Source organism: Nicotiana tabacum, chromosome 6, assembly GCF_000715075.1.
Source record: "Nicotiana tabacum cultivar K326 chromosome 6, ASM71507v2, whole genome shotgun sequence".
In the NCBI taxonomy this organism is placed as follows: domain Eukaryota; kingdom Viridiplantae; phylum Streptophyta; class Magnoliopsida; order Solanales; family Solanaceae; genus Nicotiana; species Nicotiana tabacum.
Genome location: NC_134085.1, coordinates 62441004 through 62454721, shown reverse-complemented (window position 1 = coordinate 62454721; position 13718 = coordinate 62441004). Strand labels below are relative to the sequence as shown.

Here is a 13718-nt window from a genome sequence, read left to right as displayed (position 1 = left end):
TATACAGACACAAACTTGGTGACTTGTGAGGTGGTGTTAGAGGGAAAAAGATACAAGAATATTTATGTAGCTAATTTTGAGTCTCTGAAGAAAGGTGATCTAAGATGTCTAAGTGTTGTTGATGATGATTCTGAATTATGGCACAGGAGGCTAGGTCATGCAAGTTTCACGTTGTTGAAAAAATTAGTCAGGAAGGACTTGGTTCGTGGTCTACCCAAGTCAAGCTTCAAGGATCACAAAGTATGTGATGCATGTGTAAAAGGGAAGAAAGTCAGATCCTCATTCAAGCCCAAAAAGGAAGTCGGCACCTCAAGGCCACTTGATTTCATTCACATGGATCTATGAGGGTGCCAAACAGAGGAGGAAAGAAGTACATCTTTGTGATAGTTGATGACTATTCCAGATTCACTTGGACTTTGTTCCTCAGGACCAAGGATGAAACCTTTGAAGTGTTTGTTGCTTTTGTCAAGAAGATTCAAGTGAAAATGGGTAATAAAGTAGCATGCATTATGTCTGATCATGGGACGGAGTTTGACAATGTCAAATTCGATGAGTTCTATACTGAAAATGGCATCACTCACAATTTTTCAGCTCCAAGAACATCTCAACTAAATAGTGTTGTGGAGAGGAAGAATAGAACTCTTGAAGTCATGGCAAGAACAATGCTAATTGACAATGGGATCGCAAAGTATTTCTGGGCAGAAGTTGTCAGTATTGTGTGCTACTGGTGAACAGGTGCATGATCAGGTCCATTCTAAACAAAACTCCATATGAATTGTTGAATGGAAGGAAGCCCAAGCTGACACATCTAATAACTTTTGGGTGTAAATGCTTTGTTCATAGCAATAGAAATGAAGCTCTTGGAAAGTTCGATGCCAAAAGTGATGAAGGAATTTTTCTGGGATACTCATCTCAAAGCAATGCTTACCAAGTATACAACAAAAGGACTCAATGTGTCGAAGAAAGCATACATGTGATCTTTGATGAAGCTTACCTCTCCCGTGAGAAGGACAGACATATGGATCAAGATGGAGAGCCCTTATTTGTTCCAGGTGAAGTAATTGACATGGAAAATGGAAAAGCAGATATGATGAGCCATGTCAAGGAATCCAGTGAAGATGATGCAAATACATCTTCATCTATTGGAGAGGAACCTGGTCCCTTGATTACAACAACTGAAGCTGAAAATAGAGTTGTTGATGCAGTCCCAGGAACTCCACTTTGTAAAGTAAGAAGCACCCAAGAACCCCAGTCAGACATAAATGGTTCCTCTACCAATGATATTCAGGTAACAAATTAGAGGTTCAAAAGTTCACATCCTCTTGACAACATAATCACTCCTCTTGACTCAGGAGTTTAAACCAGATCAAAAGCAAGAAACTTACTTGCCTTCTCAGCCTTTCTTTCCCAAATAGAGCCCATAATATAAAGGAAGTGTTGAAAGATGCAGACTGGATCACAAACATGCAAGACAAGCTACATTAATTTGAAAGGAACAAGGTATGACACTTGATTACTCGACCTGCAGATGAACCATCGTAGGAACTAGGTGGGTATTCAGGAACAAACTTGACGAGTTTGGAAATACAACAAGAAACAAGGCAAGGCTTGTAGTTCAAGGCTACAATTAGGAAGAAGGGATTGATTATAATGAAACATTTGCTCTAGTAGCTCGAATGGAAGCCATTAGAATTCTGATTGACTGTCACGACCCCAGTTCGCCCTCCGTGAACCATCGTGATGACACCTAGTCTCTACGACTAGGTAAGCCTAAACTTGTGGAAGATAACCAAAACTTGCGGAAGATAACCAAAACATGCGGAAGTAAAATAATTTAAAAACAAAAATAAGGTAATAACAATGTTAAATGTGCCACTCGGCATACACCATATTTATATAGATCTCAAAACCAATATCTAAATCCAAGACCCGGAAACCCATGAATCACAAGCTAAGAAAAGGAAATACTATATAGCTCTAACTTCGGAATTTTGTCTAATAAGAACAGAAAGTACAGAAGGGCTAAATACTAAAAAAGGAATAGAAAGGGACTTCTCGGTCTGCGGACAAGGCAGATGTACCTCGAAGTCTCTAGATCAGTCGCCTCCCTCAAGGATAGTAGGCCTGACCAGCGGTACCTGGATCTGCACATGAAAAACATACGCAGAAGGGGCATGAGTACACAACAGTGGTACTCAGTAAGTGCCAAGCCTAACCTCGGTTGGGTAGTGACGAGGAAGGTCAAGGCCCTACTGAGGTTAAATAAATATAAAGGTCAACAATATACGACAAAACAATATAAATAAGTACGGCTGGTAAAATAACACAGGGTATACAGAACAACAACAATTATACAGAACACGGTAAACATGGAAAGGAAATACAGCTCAGTACCAATAGTAACAATCAGGGATCTCCCAGGATACTGTCCGGTAGTCCCATCTTTACATATCGGAGATCTCCCAGGATACCGTCCTGTAGTCCCATATGTACATATCCTATGGATCTCCTGGGATCTCGTTCCGTAGTCCAACTCATAGTGCGCGGGGATCTACTGGAATCCCGTTCCGTAGTCCCAAATGTAAATACCCAGTACTGGGGGAATCTACAAGGGTGCATTCTTGTAGTTCCATATAACTGTGCAAGGGGATCTACCAGAATCCCACATCCGTAGTCCCAAAATAAACAGACAAGGGGAGCTACCGGAATCCCACATCCAGTCCCAAAGTAAACAGACAAGGGGAGCTACCGGAATCCTACATCCGTAGTCCCAAAATAAATATATAGCAGCAGCAGGAAGATAAACAGAAATAGCAAAATTTATATTAAGGCAATAAGTGATTCTAGCCTAGCATGCTGCACAGAATTCAAGTAAGGGAGTTAAATCAAATGAAACAATTAATTCACTTAGACATGCTTTCCTAAGGTAACAACAGGCTTAATAGTGCAAGTAATAGAAACAGGAAAGGAAACATACTAGCAAGTACTTAAAGAAAATTGGATTTACAACAATTAGCACAAGTACGCACTCATCACCTCACGTATAAGGCATTCCAATTACCAAATATAACAATCCTAAGGGGAAGGTCCCCCACACAAGGATAGCCAAGCCACTTACCTCGAACTGGCTCAAAATCAACCCAACACCACATCTTTGCCATGAGTATTCGACTCCAAATGGCCCTTTCAATTCAATCACATAATATAAATAACACTTCAAGTAACTGATTCTACAATTAAATTCTAAGCTAATACGTGAAATTATGTAAAATGACCAAAATTCCCCTTGGGCCCACGTCTCGGAATTGGGTAAAATTTACATTTTAAGAAACCTCGTACTCTCACGAGTCTATACATAACAAGAACACTGAAATTGGAGTCCAAATGACCCCTCAAATCCTCAATTAAAGGCCTCGTAAACTCAAGCCCTAATTACCCATTTTTCACAGATTTCTCACCACTAATTAGGTCTTTAATCACATAAAAACGAGTTATAAAGTCAAGGATGTTACCTCCAAGTGATTTCCCTTTGTTTTCCTCAAAAATCTCTCTCAAAAGCTTCAAACCCGGATGAAAATGGTGAAAGAATCCCTCAAATTCGCGAAGGCAACTATTAATATGTTCTGCCCAAAGATTTCTGCATTTGCGGCCTTGGGACCGCATCTGTGGTCCCGCTTCTGCAGACACAATGTCGCATCTGCGACTTTCATTAAAATGCCAGCTTCCGCATCTGCGGACCTCTAAGCGTAGGAGCGGTTGCGCTTCTGCAAGCCCTTCACCGCATTTGCGGTTCCTGAGGAATTGACATAAAGCCGCTTCTGCGGCCCTTTAGCTACTTCTACGGTACCGCATCTGTGGTCCCCAAACCGCAGATGTGAAAATACCAGAAGACCAACTGTTGCAGCAACTTCAACTCCAAAATTTCCTCTGTTAACCATCTGAATTCATCCCGAGGTCCCCGGGACCTCAACCAAAGGCATCAACATATCCTAAAACCTTATTCAAATTGTACAAATCTTCAAAACACTTCAAACAACATCAAAACAACCAAAACACATCGGATTCAAGCCTAAGTTTCTAGAATCTTCCGAATTTCGCTTTCGATCAAAAACCCAACCAAAACACGTCTGAATAACCTGAAATTTTGCACACACATCCCAAATGACACAACGGAACTAATGCAACTCTCGGAATTCCATTCCGGCCCTCTGATCAAAATCTCACTATTGAACCGGAAATTTTCAAAATTTAACTTTTGGCATTTCAAGCCTAAATTAGCTAGGGACCTCCAAAACACAATCTGAACACGCCCCTAACCCGAAAATCACCCAACGGAGCTAACGGAACCATCGAATTTTTGTTCCGAGGCCGTCTCCACACTGTTACGACTACGGTCACTTTTCCAACACTTAAGCTCTCATTTAGGAACTAAGTATCCCAAAACTCTCCGAAACTCATAACTGAACATCCCGGAAATTCAAAATAGCAAAATAAACTTAGGGAAAACAGTTAATAGGGGATCGGGGCGTTAATTCTTAAGACGATCGGCCGGGTCGTCACATTGACTTTGCATCTCATATGGAGTTCATACTATTCCAAATGGATGTCAAAAGTGCATTTCTAAGTGGATATCTGAAAGAAAAAGTCTATGTCAAGCAGCCTTTTGATTTTGAGTGTCACGAGCACACTGAGCATGTGTTTAAACTGGATAAGGCATTGTACGGGTTAAAATAGGCTCCTAGGGCTTGGTATGAAAGGTTGTCAAAATTCCTTCTAGAAAATGGCTTTACAAGAGGTAAAATTGACAACACTATTTTTCTGAAGAAACGAGGGAGGAACCTGCTCATTATGCATGTGTATGTTGATTATATCATCTTTGGAGCTACATCTGATCATGGGGAGTGAATTCGAGATGAGTGTGATGGGAGAACTGAATTTCTTCCTAAGACTTCAAGTGAAGCAATCTTAGAACGAAACATTGATAAGTCAACAGAAGTACATCAAGGAGCTGCTTAAAAGGTTTAATATGGAAGCATCAAAAGTCATCGACACTCCCATTGCCACAGCCACAGCCACCCGTCTATACATGGATGAACCTGGTTCCCCTGTAAATCAGACCATGTATAGAGGGATCATAGGGTCACTCTTATATCTCACTGCATGAAGACCACACATTGTTTTTAGCGTAGGTCTCTATGCAAGGTTCAATCCAATCCAAAGGAATCTTATCTGAAGTCTGCCAAGAGAATACTAAAATATCTCAAAGGAACGCAGGACCCGATCCTCTATTATCCCTCAGGTGACAGCTTTGATCTTATAAGATATGTTGACACTGATTATGCAGGATATCTGGTGGATAGAAAAAGCACGTCTGGAATGGCACATTTCATAGGTTCCTGCTTAATCTCATGGGGTACAAGGAAGCAGAACTCTGTGGAACTTTCAACTGCAGAAGCAAAATATATAGCAGCTGCCTCTTGCTGTGCTCAACTTCTGTGGACCAAGCAATAGTTGGAAGACTTTGGAGTATTCTCAGACTGTGTGCCTCTCTTATGTGATAATACTACTGCACTCAATATGGCAAAAAATCTAGTTTAACATAAGATCACCAAGCACATTGATGTACGTCATCACTTCATTAGAGACAATGTTAAAAAAGGGCTTATATGTATGAAATTCTGTAGCACTAAAGATCAAATTGCAGATATATTTACCAAAGCTCTGAGGAGAGAACACTTCGAGCAAAATCGTCTGGCACTGGGGTTGATAAAACCCAATTGAGAACCTGGTCCCTCAATGATTGGCTATGAAAGAAATGTTCAGGTAAACCTAGCTAAAAGGTGATGATTACAGAGCAAATAAGTGGTTTAGGCTATATACTTTGGTAAAAAGGGCAAAGCTTACAAATAAGAGATCAGTTAGGGAACCCGGTTCTCCTAACACAGGTTAGTAGTTTCTCTGTTTTCTCATGCACAATTCTGAATGATTAAAACATATGCCACATCATCAACGTGTCAGTTTTTAGTTTTGCGTATTTTGAACCTAAACGTCTCACCCGTTATTAATCGACCCAACTCCCTAAAAATTGCTGCCCTTTCTAACTAGTCCCTCTTTCATCATAAATACATCTATCACTGTCATCACACTCTTCACATCAACACTTCAAAACATGTTTCCTCTTACTTCTCTCTTCAGTTCACCAAATCCTCTCTCTTCTTCTCACCATGACTGAAAATCAAATAATTTCTAATGTTCCAAGCAATAGCCCAACCGAGTTCTCACCAGTTGAAACACCAACGCCTGACTCCCCTCCTCACACTATTGATAACAAAAATCCTAGAACAGAGTCACCTCCACATTATATTTCCTCTCATACCCATTCGAGTTCTAGTTCTCAAAAGAGTCACAAAACCAAAAGAGGTGCTACCTAGAGCTCTTCTTTTACCTCGCCAGAAAAGGGGGATGAAACGAGTATTGGTGAGAATGAAGAAAATCGGAAAATCTCAAGTTCAAAGGTAGACCAAACTGAGGGGAATAAAATCGTCTACTCAACAAAGACTGCTCTTGATCCCTCATCCACAGGTAACGCTCCTATTTCTCATAAGTTTCCCATAGACTTACAAAAAAAGGAAGCCATATAGAATATGTTGTCCATCGCCAATGAAGGGGGTTTTGTCAGAGGAAGTAAGGATGATCTTAAGACTCAGGGGGAAGATTCTAAGCCTGTTGGAGAGGGTAATGAGCTTGTGCCTGTTGAACCTTCAGCACATGAAGGTGCTACTGGAGAACCTGCTGAAGGACCTAATCCTCCTTCGGAAGATCCAACTCAGGGTCTCTCTAAAGAACCCCAGGTCAGTGCTGACCCTGCTCCCTCTTCTTATTTAGATGTTGAGCTGCTAAGTGTGATAATGCCTGAGACAAGCCCTGTGTTTGAAGAACAAAAGGAGGATAGTGAAGCAGATTCATATGATTTGCCAATTGCCAGTCTGCCTAGGCGTAGATTAGCTGTTAATTAAGAGCCAACTCCTAAGAGACCCACAACAAGGTTGCAAAAGAAGGAGTCTCATGAGTCTGCGCTTAAGAACAGTCAAGCTAAGTCAAGGAAAAGAAAATTAATGAAAGATGGTAAAGTTGTAAATGAGAAGATAGTGCCTGTTGTGAATGTGGATAAAAAAGAAGTGGAGGAACCTAGTACGTTGACCAGGAAGTTATCACAAAAGCATGGTCTTATCAAGACAAAAGGGGGATCTTCTGTGTCTGCTAAAAATCTAACTAAGTCTGATGATGTTGTTGCTACTAAGAATGTGCTGAAATAATTAGGTGAAAAATCTGTAAAGTCTGATAAAAGAAGAAGAGTGTTCGCAAAACTGCTAAGAGAAAGGCTGATATTGATGAGGAACTTGGTTCCTCAAAGAAGGCCAGAGTTGGTGATCTGGGAAGTGCTGGGAAAGAGAGATTGAGAAGTCAAAAGGTGTTGTGGGACGTACATTTGCCCCTAACGTCGTGGATGAGGCTGGTATGAGACAATTGGTTGAGATTTGTGAGTTCCAACAATGGACACACTTGTTCACAAGTGATGCTGCTAGGGTATATGAGGAGGAAGCTCAAAGTTTTTATGCCGATTTGTTCAAGGTTGAGGATGGTCACATTTATGCCTTGGTGAATGGAGTTGATATGGTAATGGACTCTGTCTTATTGGGATCTATTCTTGGTGTGCCTGCTGAAAGGTTGCCTAGTGTTCAGGGAGCAACACATTCTTAAAGGACATAGCGGTTCAGTAAGGGGACCGGGTTCAGAAGAAGGCCCTCCTTCCTGTATACCAACTGCTATTTGAGATGGTAAACAAAGTCTTGATGCCTCAAGCTGAGCAAAGATCCATCACTTCTTGTGCAGACCTGTTCCATAGGGAAGCACTGGACAATATCACTACCATCAATCTGCTTGGGATCATGATAGAGCACATGAATAAGGTGGCAAACTTTAAAGTCTTACCAAGGTCTTTGAGCACTTCAAGGTTCCTCTCGGACAATTTAAAGTGGGCTCCAAGAAGCAAACTTTTTCAAAAGTCACTCTTGAAGAATGTGAGTGTATAGAGAAATTTGGAGGGGTTGTAAGCACTTTTACCATATCTCAGTTAATAAATGCTCAAAACAATGCTACTACTGACATAAGGCAATTGAATGCAAGGAATGCTATACTAGAGACTCGGTTAAGTCAGCTGCAAGAGAAACCTTGTTCCGGTCGCTCTCAAAAAGAAGAGGTTGCTCGCCTAACAAAGGAGAACGCTAAGCTCTAGAAACAAGTGGAGGACCTGAAAAAGAGACTGCTCAATAAGCAAATGTCAGCAAATGCTTGAATGGATTTAGTCCACCAAACAATTTCCTGTGCCTCCAAACCTTCTCCTTCCAGTGCTTCTTAAATATTGTCCCCTCAGTGTCAAGTCTATACTCTAGTTTGTGGTTCAGCCTCTCAGTGTCAGTTCTTATAATGATAACTTATGGTATTTTTTGTTTATTGTTATAATTTATGGATGTGGCAGTAACATTGACTCTGCTCTTATTGTAAAATCCAAATTATGTTAATGCAAGCTTTTCCCTTGTTGTTGTTTATACCTTGCTTTTATGCTCTGTTTTTAATCATGACTGTGTGCACATAAGTGGTATGACATAACTAAAAACTAGATTTTCTTCTTGCTAAATTGCCTGTTACTGATCTTTTTATGATGCCAAAAGGGGGAAGAATAAATTGCATTGATTAAGGGGGAATGAGATTCAGGCAGAAACTTAAGGTCTTTCTGGTTCGCAGTTTGGTTCTTTGTGGCTCTTTCTGAGATTTTCAATTATGAGTTTGTTATCATCAAAAAAAGAAAAATTGATAGGTTACAAGTACCCTGGTCATAATTATTTCGTTTTATATTTTGATGATCTAACAATCTTACTATCCAGAACTAGATAAGGAACTTGTTACACATTTGCAAGATCTTAAGATCACAAGGTTCCAACTTGGGATATGGCTCAACTCTTCAGAGTAAAAGGAACAATTGAGGGAACAGGTCCCTACCAGTTCCCAAGGTGACTGTACGAAGTCAACTTTCCAGCTGGAAAGTTGTTGCATGCACACGATACAGTACAAGAACAGTGCAACAGTCAACTTTCTGGGAAAAACGTTTTACCTACCTTGCTTACATCATTGTAAGTGATGTCACACATGTATTAATACAATTAAGAAAGGTAAAACACTCCACTTGAACACTTATAGATTTTACTCAAGCTTACTCACGTGACCATCTAGCAAGCAAGTTTCAAGTGCTTCAAGAACAAAGAACAAAACAACTACGGACCAGTTCTCACATCGAGTCATTGTATGTCCTTAGTTGAGTTGTAACTTTATAATAGTTCTTTAATTGTATTTTCTACTTAGCTTGTTTAGAAGCATTCTGTAAGAACCCCTTTTGTAAATCTTAAACCCGCGTGTGTTTAAGTCTTGGCTAGAGTTAATCAAGTTCTAAAGTCTTTGTAATAGAGTTATTACAAAGTTGCTTGTAATAGAGTATTACAAGTTAGTAAGGGATTAAGAGGTTAATTCCTAGGTTGCATAGGTTGTACTCTAAAAGTTGCTCAGTAGTGAAGATGAAATCCTACAAAGGTAGGTCGTGGTTTTTAATCCCGTTGAGCTGGGAATTTTTCACGTAAAATTTTTGTTGTCATTTATTTACTCTTGTATGCGTGTGTTCTAGTGGAACTGATAGAGAACATGGTTCTCTATAGAGTTTGGTGGACCCTTATATTTTATCATATAAGTTTTCCAGAAATCGATACAGACCATGCACGAAAGTCATAAATCATCAAATGGAATATGAGAAGTCTCAGAACATAAACAGGGGATCTAATACTCGAAATGACCTATTGAGTCGTTAGAGAAACTTTGCAAATATTTTAGTTCAAACTTAAGAATGCTATCTTGAAGTTCAAACTTCATAGTTCAAGCTTTAGGACAGTATCCTAAAGTTCAAAAAAATATATCTTTGCCACTCAAATTAATTGTGACTATCTTTTAGTTACTTTATAAATACATATATCTTTTAAATGACAATCCTAAAATTTGAAAAAATGGCAGTAACATGATATGATAAGGGGTGATCTTTAATTTTTGGCTTTTGGGGAAGATCACGTAATCAATAGCAATCCTTCAAGGTCAAAAGTCAAAAGAATGCCCATTAAACTTGAAGTGTTGCTTATTGGTCAAGTGACCTATCCCAAAAGTCACAAGTTTAAGACCAGCTTTTCAAGGTTATTTGTATACTTCACCCCTTAAAACTTGTCACTGGTGCACGCAACCCACGAATGGCGACTGTAATCCCACTTGCAACTGGCTACATAGTGCTATTAGCAGCCAATGGCGTAACTATATTAGGACAAGGGTGGTCAAGCAAAAATCCTTTACTGAAAAATTATATTGTGTATATACGTCAAATACTACTTTATATAAATACATATATATATATTATTTTTAACACTATTTACATAGCTAAGAGATGTAGCATAATGATCAAGGGTGTTCAAAATAAAGTGTAGTTTATGGGTTTGAATCCCTATGTTAACATGTATCTGCCCATTTTATTTTCTAAAACTAATATATGGAGACGATATTGGTCTATTTGACTCTCTTTTTAATCTAAAAATGTCATAGTAAATAACTCTTCAAACTTAAAAATTGGGTAAAAACAGACAACTAATCTTAAGAGCAGTTTTTTATTAAAAATTACTTATTAACAAATCTTATAATTAAAATTTAAGCTCTACACAAATTTCTTTTATAAAAAAGAGTTTTTTATAGACTACAAACTTTCGACTCTCTCTTTTCATTGGTCCTTCACTTACATTTATTAGTAAAATTTATTTTATTGTCTTTTTTATGTTAGTTTTGACTTATTAAATAGTAGTTATAGTGTAAGTATTTTTATAATTAAGCTAAATATTGCGCAATTTAATTAAAAAATTCAGTGTATCCATTCATTGAAAAAATTATTGACCTCTTTAAAGTTTGAGCAACATTGACGAGATTCCTGGCTGCGCCACTATTAGTGGCAGCATAGCCAAAAAGACAACAGATTATCATTTATTCTTGACTTTATAGTTTACTAGATTTAGTGTACGTGTGTTGCACGTGTATTATGCGTTATGCACAAAAGAGCGTATTTTAATTAGGTAGAATAAGAATGAATTGCGTATAAAGGTAACTGATGATGCAACAAATATTTAAATGGTAAACTGTCTAAAATAGTACATATTTAATTGAATAAGAATGAATTAAGTATAATAGCAATTGACGATGCAAAAAAATTATTACATTAAAAAAAATAGTTGTATTCAGCGTGTAGACACTAAATTGAGTGGTACAACGAAGCTTGGATATGGTAATGTATATTATCAAAAAATTAATAAGGCGAACAGAAATAAAATATTATTTATATATTTAGTGAAAGATTATTGGATGAAATCTAAATAACTTACCAAAATTTGTTCGATTGGTGCACTTTGATGCCTCATCGAATGAAATAAAATTATTTGAAAAACCAATGGCCGACAAGTGAGTATTGCTTTCTTCAACTAAAGTTTCACCTTAAATCTAATCTCAAGCTCCTTGTGCGATGATTGAAAATTAGGATTGGCACTATTGATGTGTCCGTTTATGATGTAACAAATCTTATTTTGTTGTAAATAATTTTCCCACTTCTCAATATAACCATTGAAAAGCATAGCGTGAATTTTTGTTCCCGGTAAAAAGTTTCACTTTAAGCTAATCTGATGGTTAAAACTATAATATGAAAAGACATGAAATAAAATATTGATACAAAATAAAAATTACCTATTCATTAACTAATGTCACAATTTTTCGGGTACCTTGATTTGTTTTATTGTTGAACTCTTTTACTATTCCACTCCCAAACACTAACACTCGTATTACCCAACACGAATCAGATACTCTTAGACTATTAATTGGGAGATACTGGTCTTGACAATTCCTTTTCACTGGCCATTCAAGTGTACCTAAAATAAAGCATGCATAAGAGTTTTATAAGTTATCAAAGTGACTAATTCAATAATTGATTATTTTTATGATATAAGGAAGATTGTTTACCTGAACAGATGTAATTGTTGAAATCTAAGTGATTCAAGCATGTCAATTGCAAATAATGCAAATCATGTAGTATTAATATTACACAAAATTAAAGGAGATAGTCTAATTTTAATTTTTTTTAAAACAAGCAACTTGAGCTGGCAAAGCAATAAGTATTATTTATCATATAGCAAAGAAAAAAAAAATACTAATTTAAGTAATAAAACTTAGATCGAATGTCTAATCGATTTTTGTGATGAATTGCAATTGTTCGATAATATGTATTAAATTTGTAAATTACGTGAGATGTGAAATTAGCCACGTCCAAAACATGAAACAAAAACTATATAATAACAATTTGTTGATGCAACAATAAAGATAAATTGTTGATGCAACAATAAAATTTGGTACATGCAAACGTGCTTGCAAAATATGAAGTAATAAAATATGTTGATATTAGTAAAAGATACAAAACCTGAAATTATGGTGTTGGAATAGGGCGAAGTTTGACAATTAAATTGTGACATTGTAGCTTTTTTTTATATAGAAATATTTTGGTACACAAATTGATACATAAAAGGAATTATATGATCGTGGAGAATCTAAGTACAAAATTTCCTAGTTTAGATAATTTAATGACAAATAAAGTCATTTATTGAAAGTTGAACAAAGTAGTAAAAATTTAAGAAAAAAGCGTTATTAACTATTCTAGTGTATGAAAAAATTACCAAATATTTACTACTCCAAAGAATAAAGGGAATTTAACCAAAGTCCAATAGACATACGGTCATTTAATGAGAGTGAACCAAGTAGCGAAAGTGCAAGAAATTCTTTTTATTTACTTTCCTTGTGTAAGAAACATGAAGACAAGTTTTACCAAATAATTAAGGCAAACAAATGAAGTCATAGGGAAGCGAAAGTTTATGGAAACTTATGGAAACTTTTTTATTAACTTTCCTATGAAACATTATACTAAATAATTAAAGCAAAATTAATAACAAATAATTGTGGCAAAAATTTACCAAATAATCTCGTTAACAATCCAAGATTGTTAAATTTTTATTAAATATTAATGAAATACTTAAATTACTATATTGTCCAATGTGAGCGCTATGTTTTAAAGGGTAAAAAAGGCGAACGACATTTCACTAAGGACCTTCGTTCTTTTAATATAATATAGATATATCTTGTTAAAGAATATTAACATTATCTCGTTATTAGTTGGTCATTGTTCAATATTTTAAATTATCATATCAGACCTATCAAAGTCATTAATTATTGTATGTAAAAACTTATGAGTTAAACTCCAAACTGATACACTACTAGTGCAACAGAACTTAAACTATTAGGGGTCGTTTGGTAGGTTGTACAAGAATAATAGTGAATAGGATGTATTATTAACGTTAAGATTTGTAATGCTGAAATCTGTTATGCTATGATTGGTTATGTTGGGATTATTTTCTGTTGACTATTGATTTGGTATATTAAAGGTTTTGAAAGGGTAATTCTATCTTAATATGCTTATTGTCACAAGGGCGTTTTCAGTCCGCCGAAAATGCTGTCCGCTGTGCGGCAGTCAAGTCTCCACTTGACTTCAG

At 36.9% G+C, this 13718-nt stretch overlaps 1 protein-coding gene across 1 annotated transcript; it reads left to right on the top strand.

Moving 5' to 3' along the window:
- The first annotated feature begins 341 nt into the window (after window positions 1-341).
- LOC107768575 (uncharacterized) lies at window positions 342-5511 on the top strand. The gene is made up of 4 exons (XM_016587697.2): window positions 342-688; window positions 736-1288; window positions 4970-5107; window positions 5185-5511. The coding sequence occupies exons 1-4, from the start codon at window positions 342-344 to the stop codon at window positions 5509-5511; spliced, it is 1365 nt and encodes a 454-aa protein (XP_016443183.2).
- The last annotated feature ends 8207 nt before the right edge of the window (window positions 5512-13718 follow it).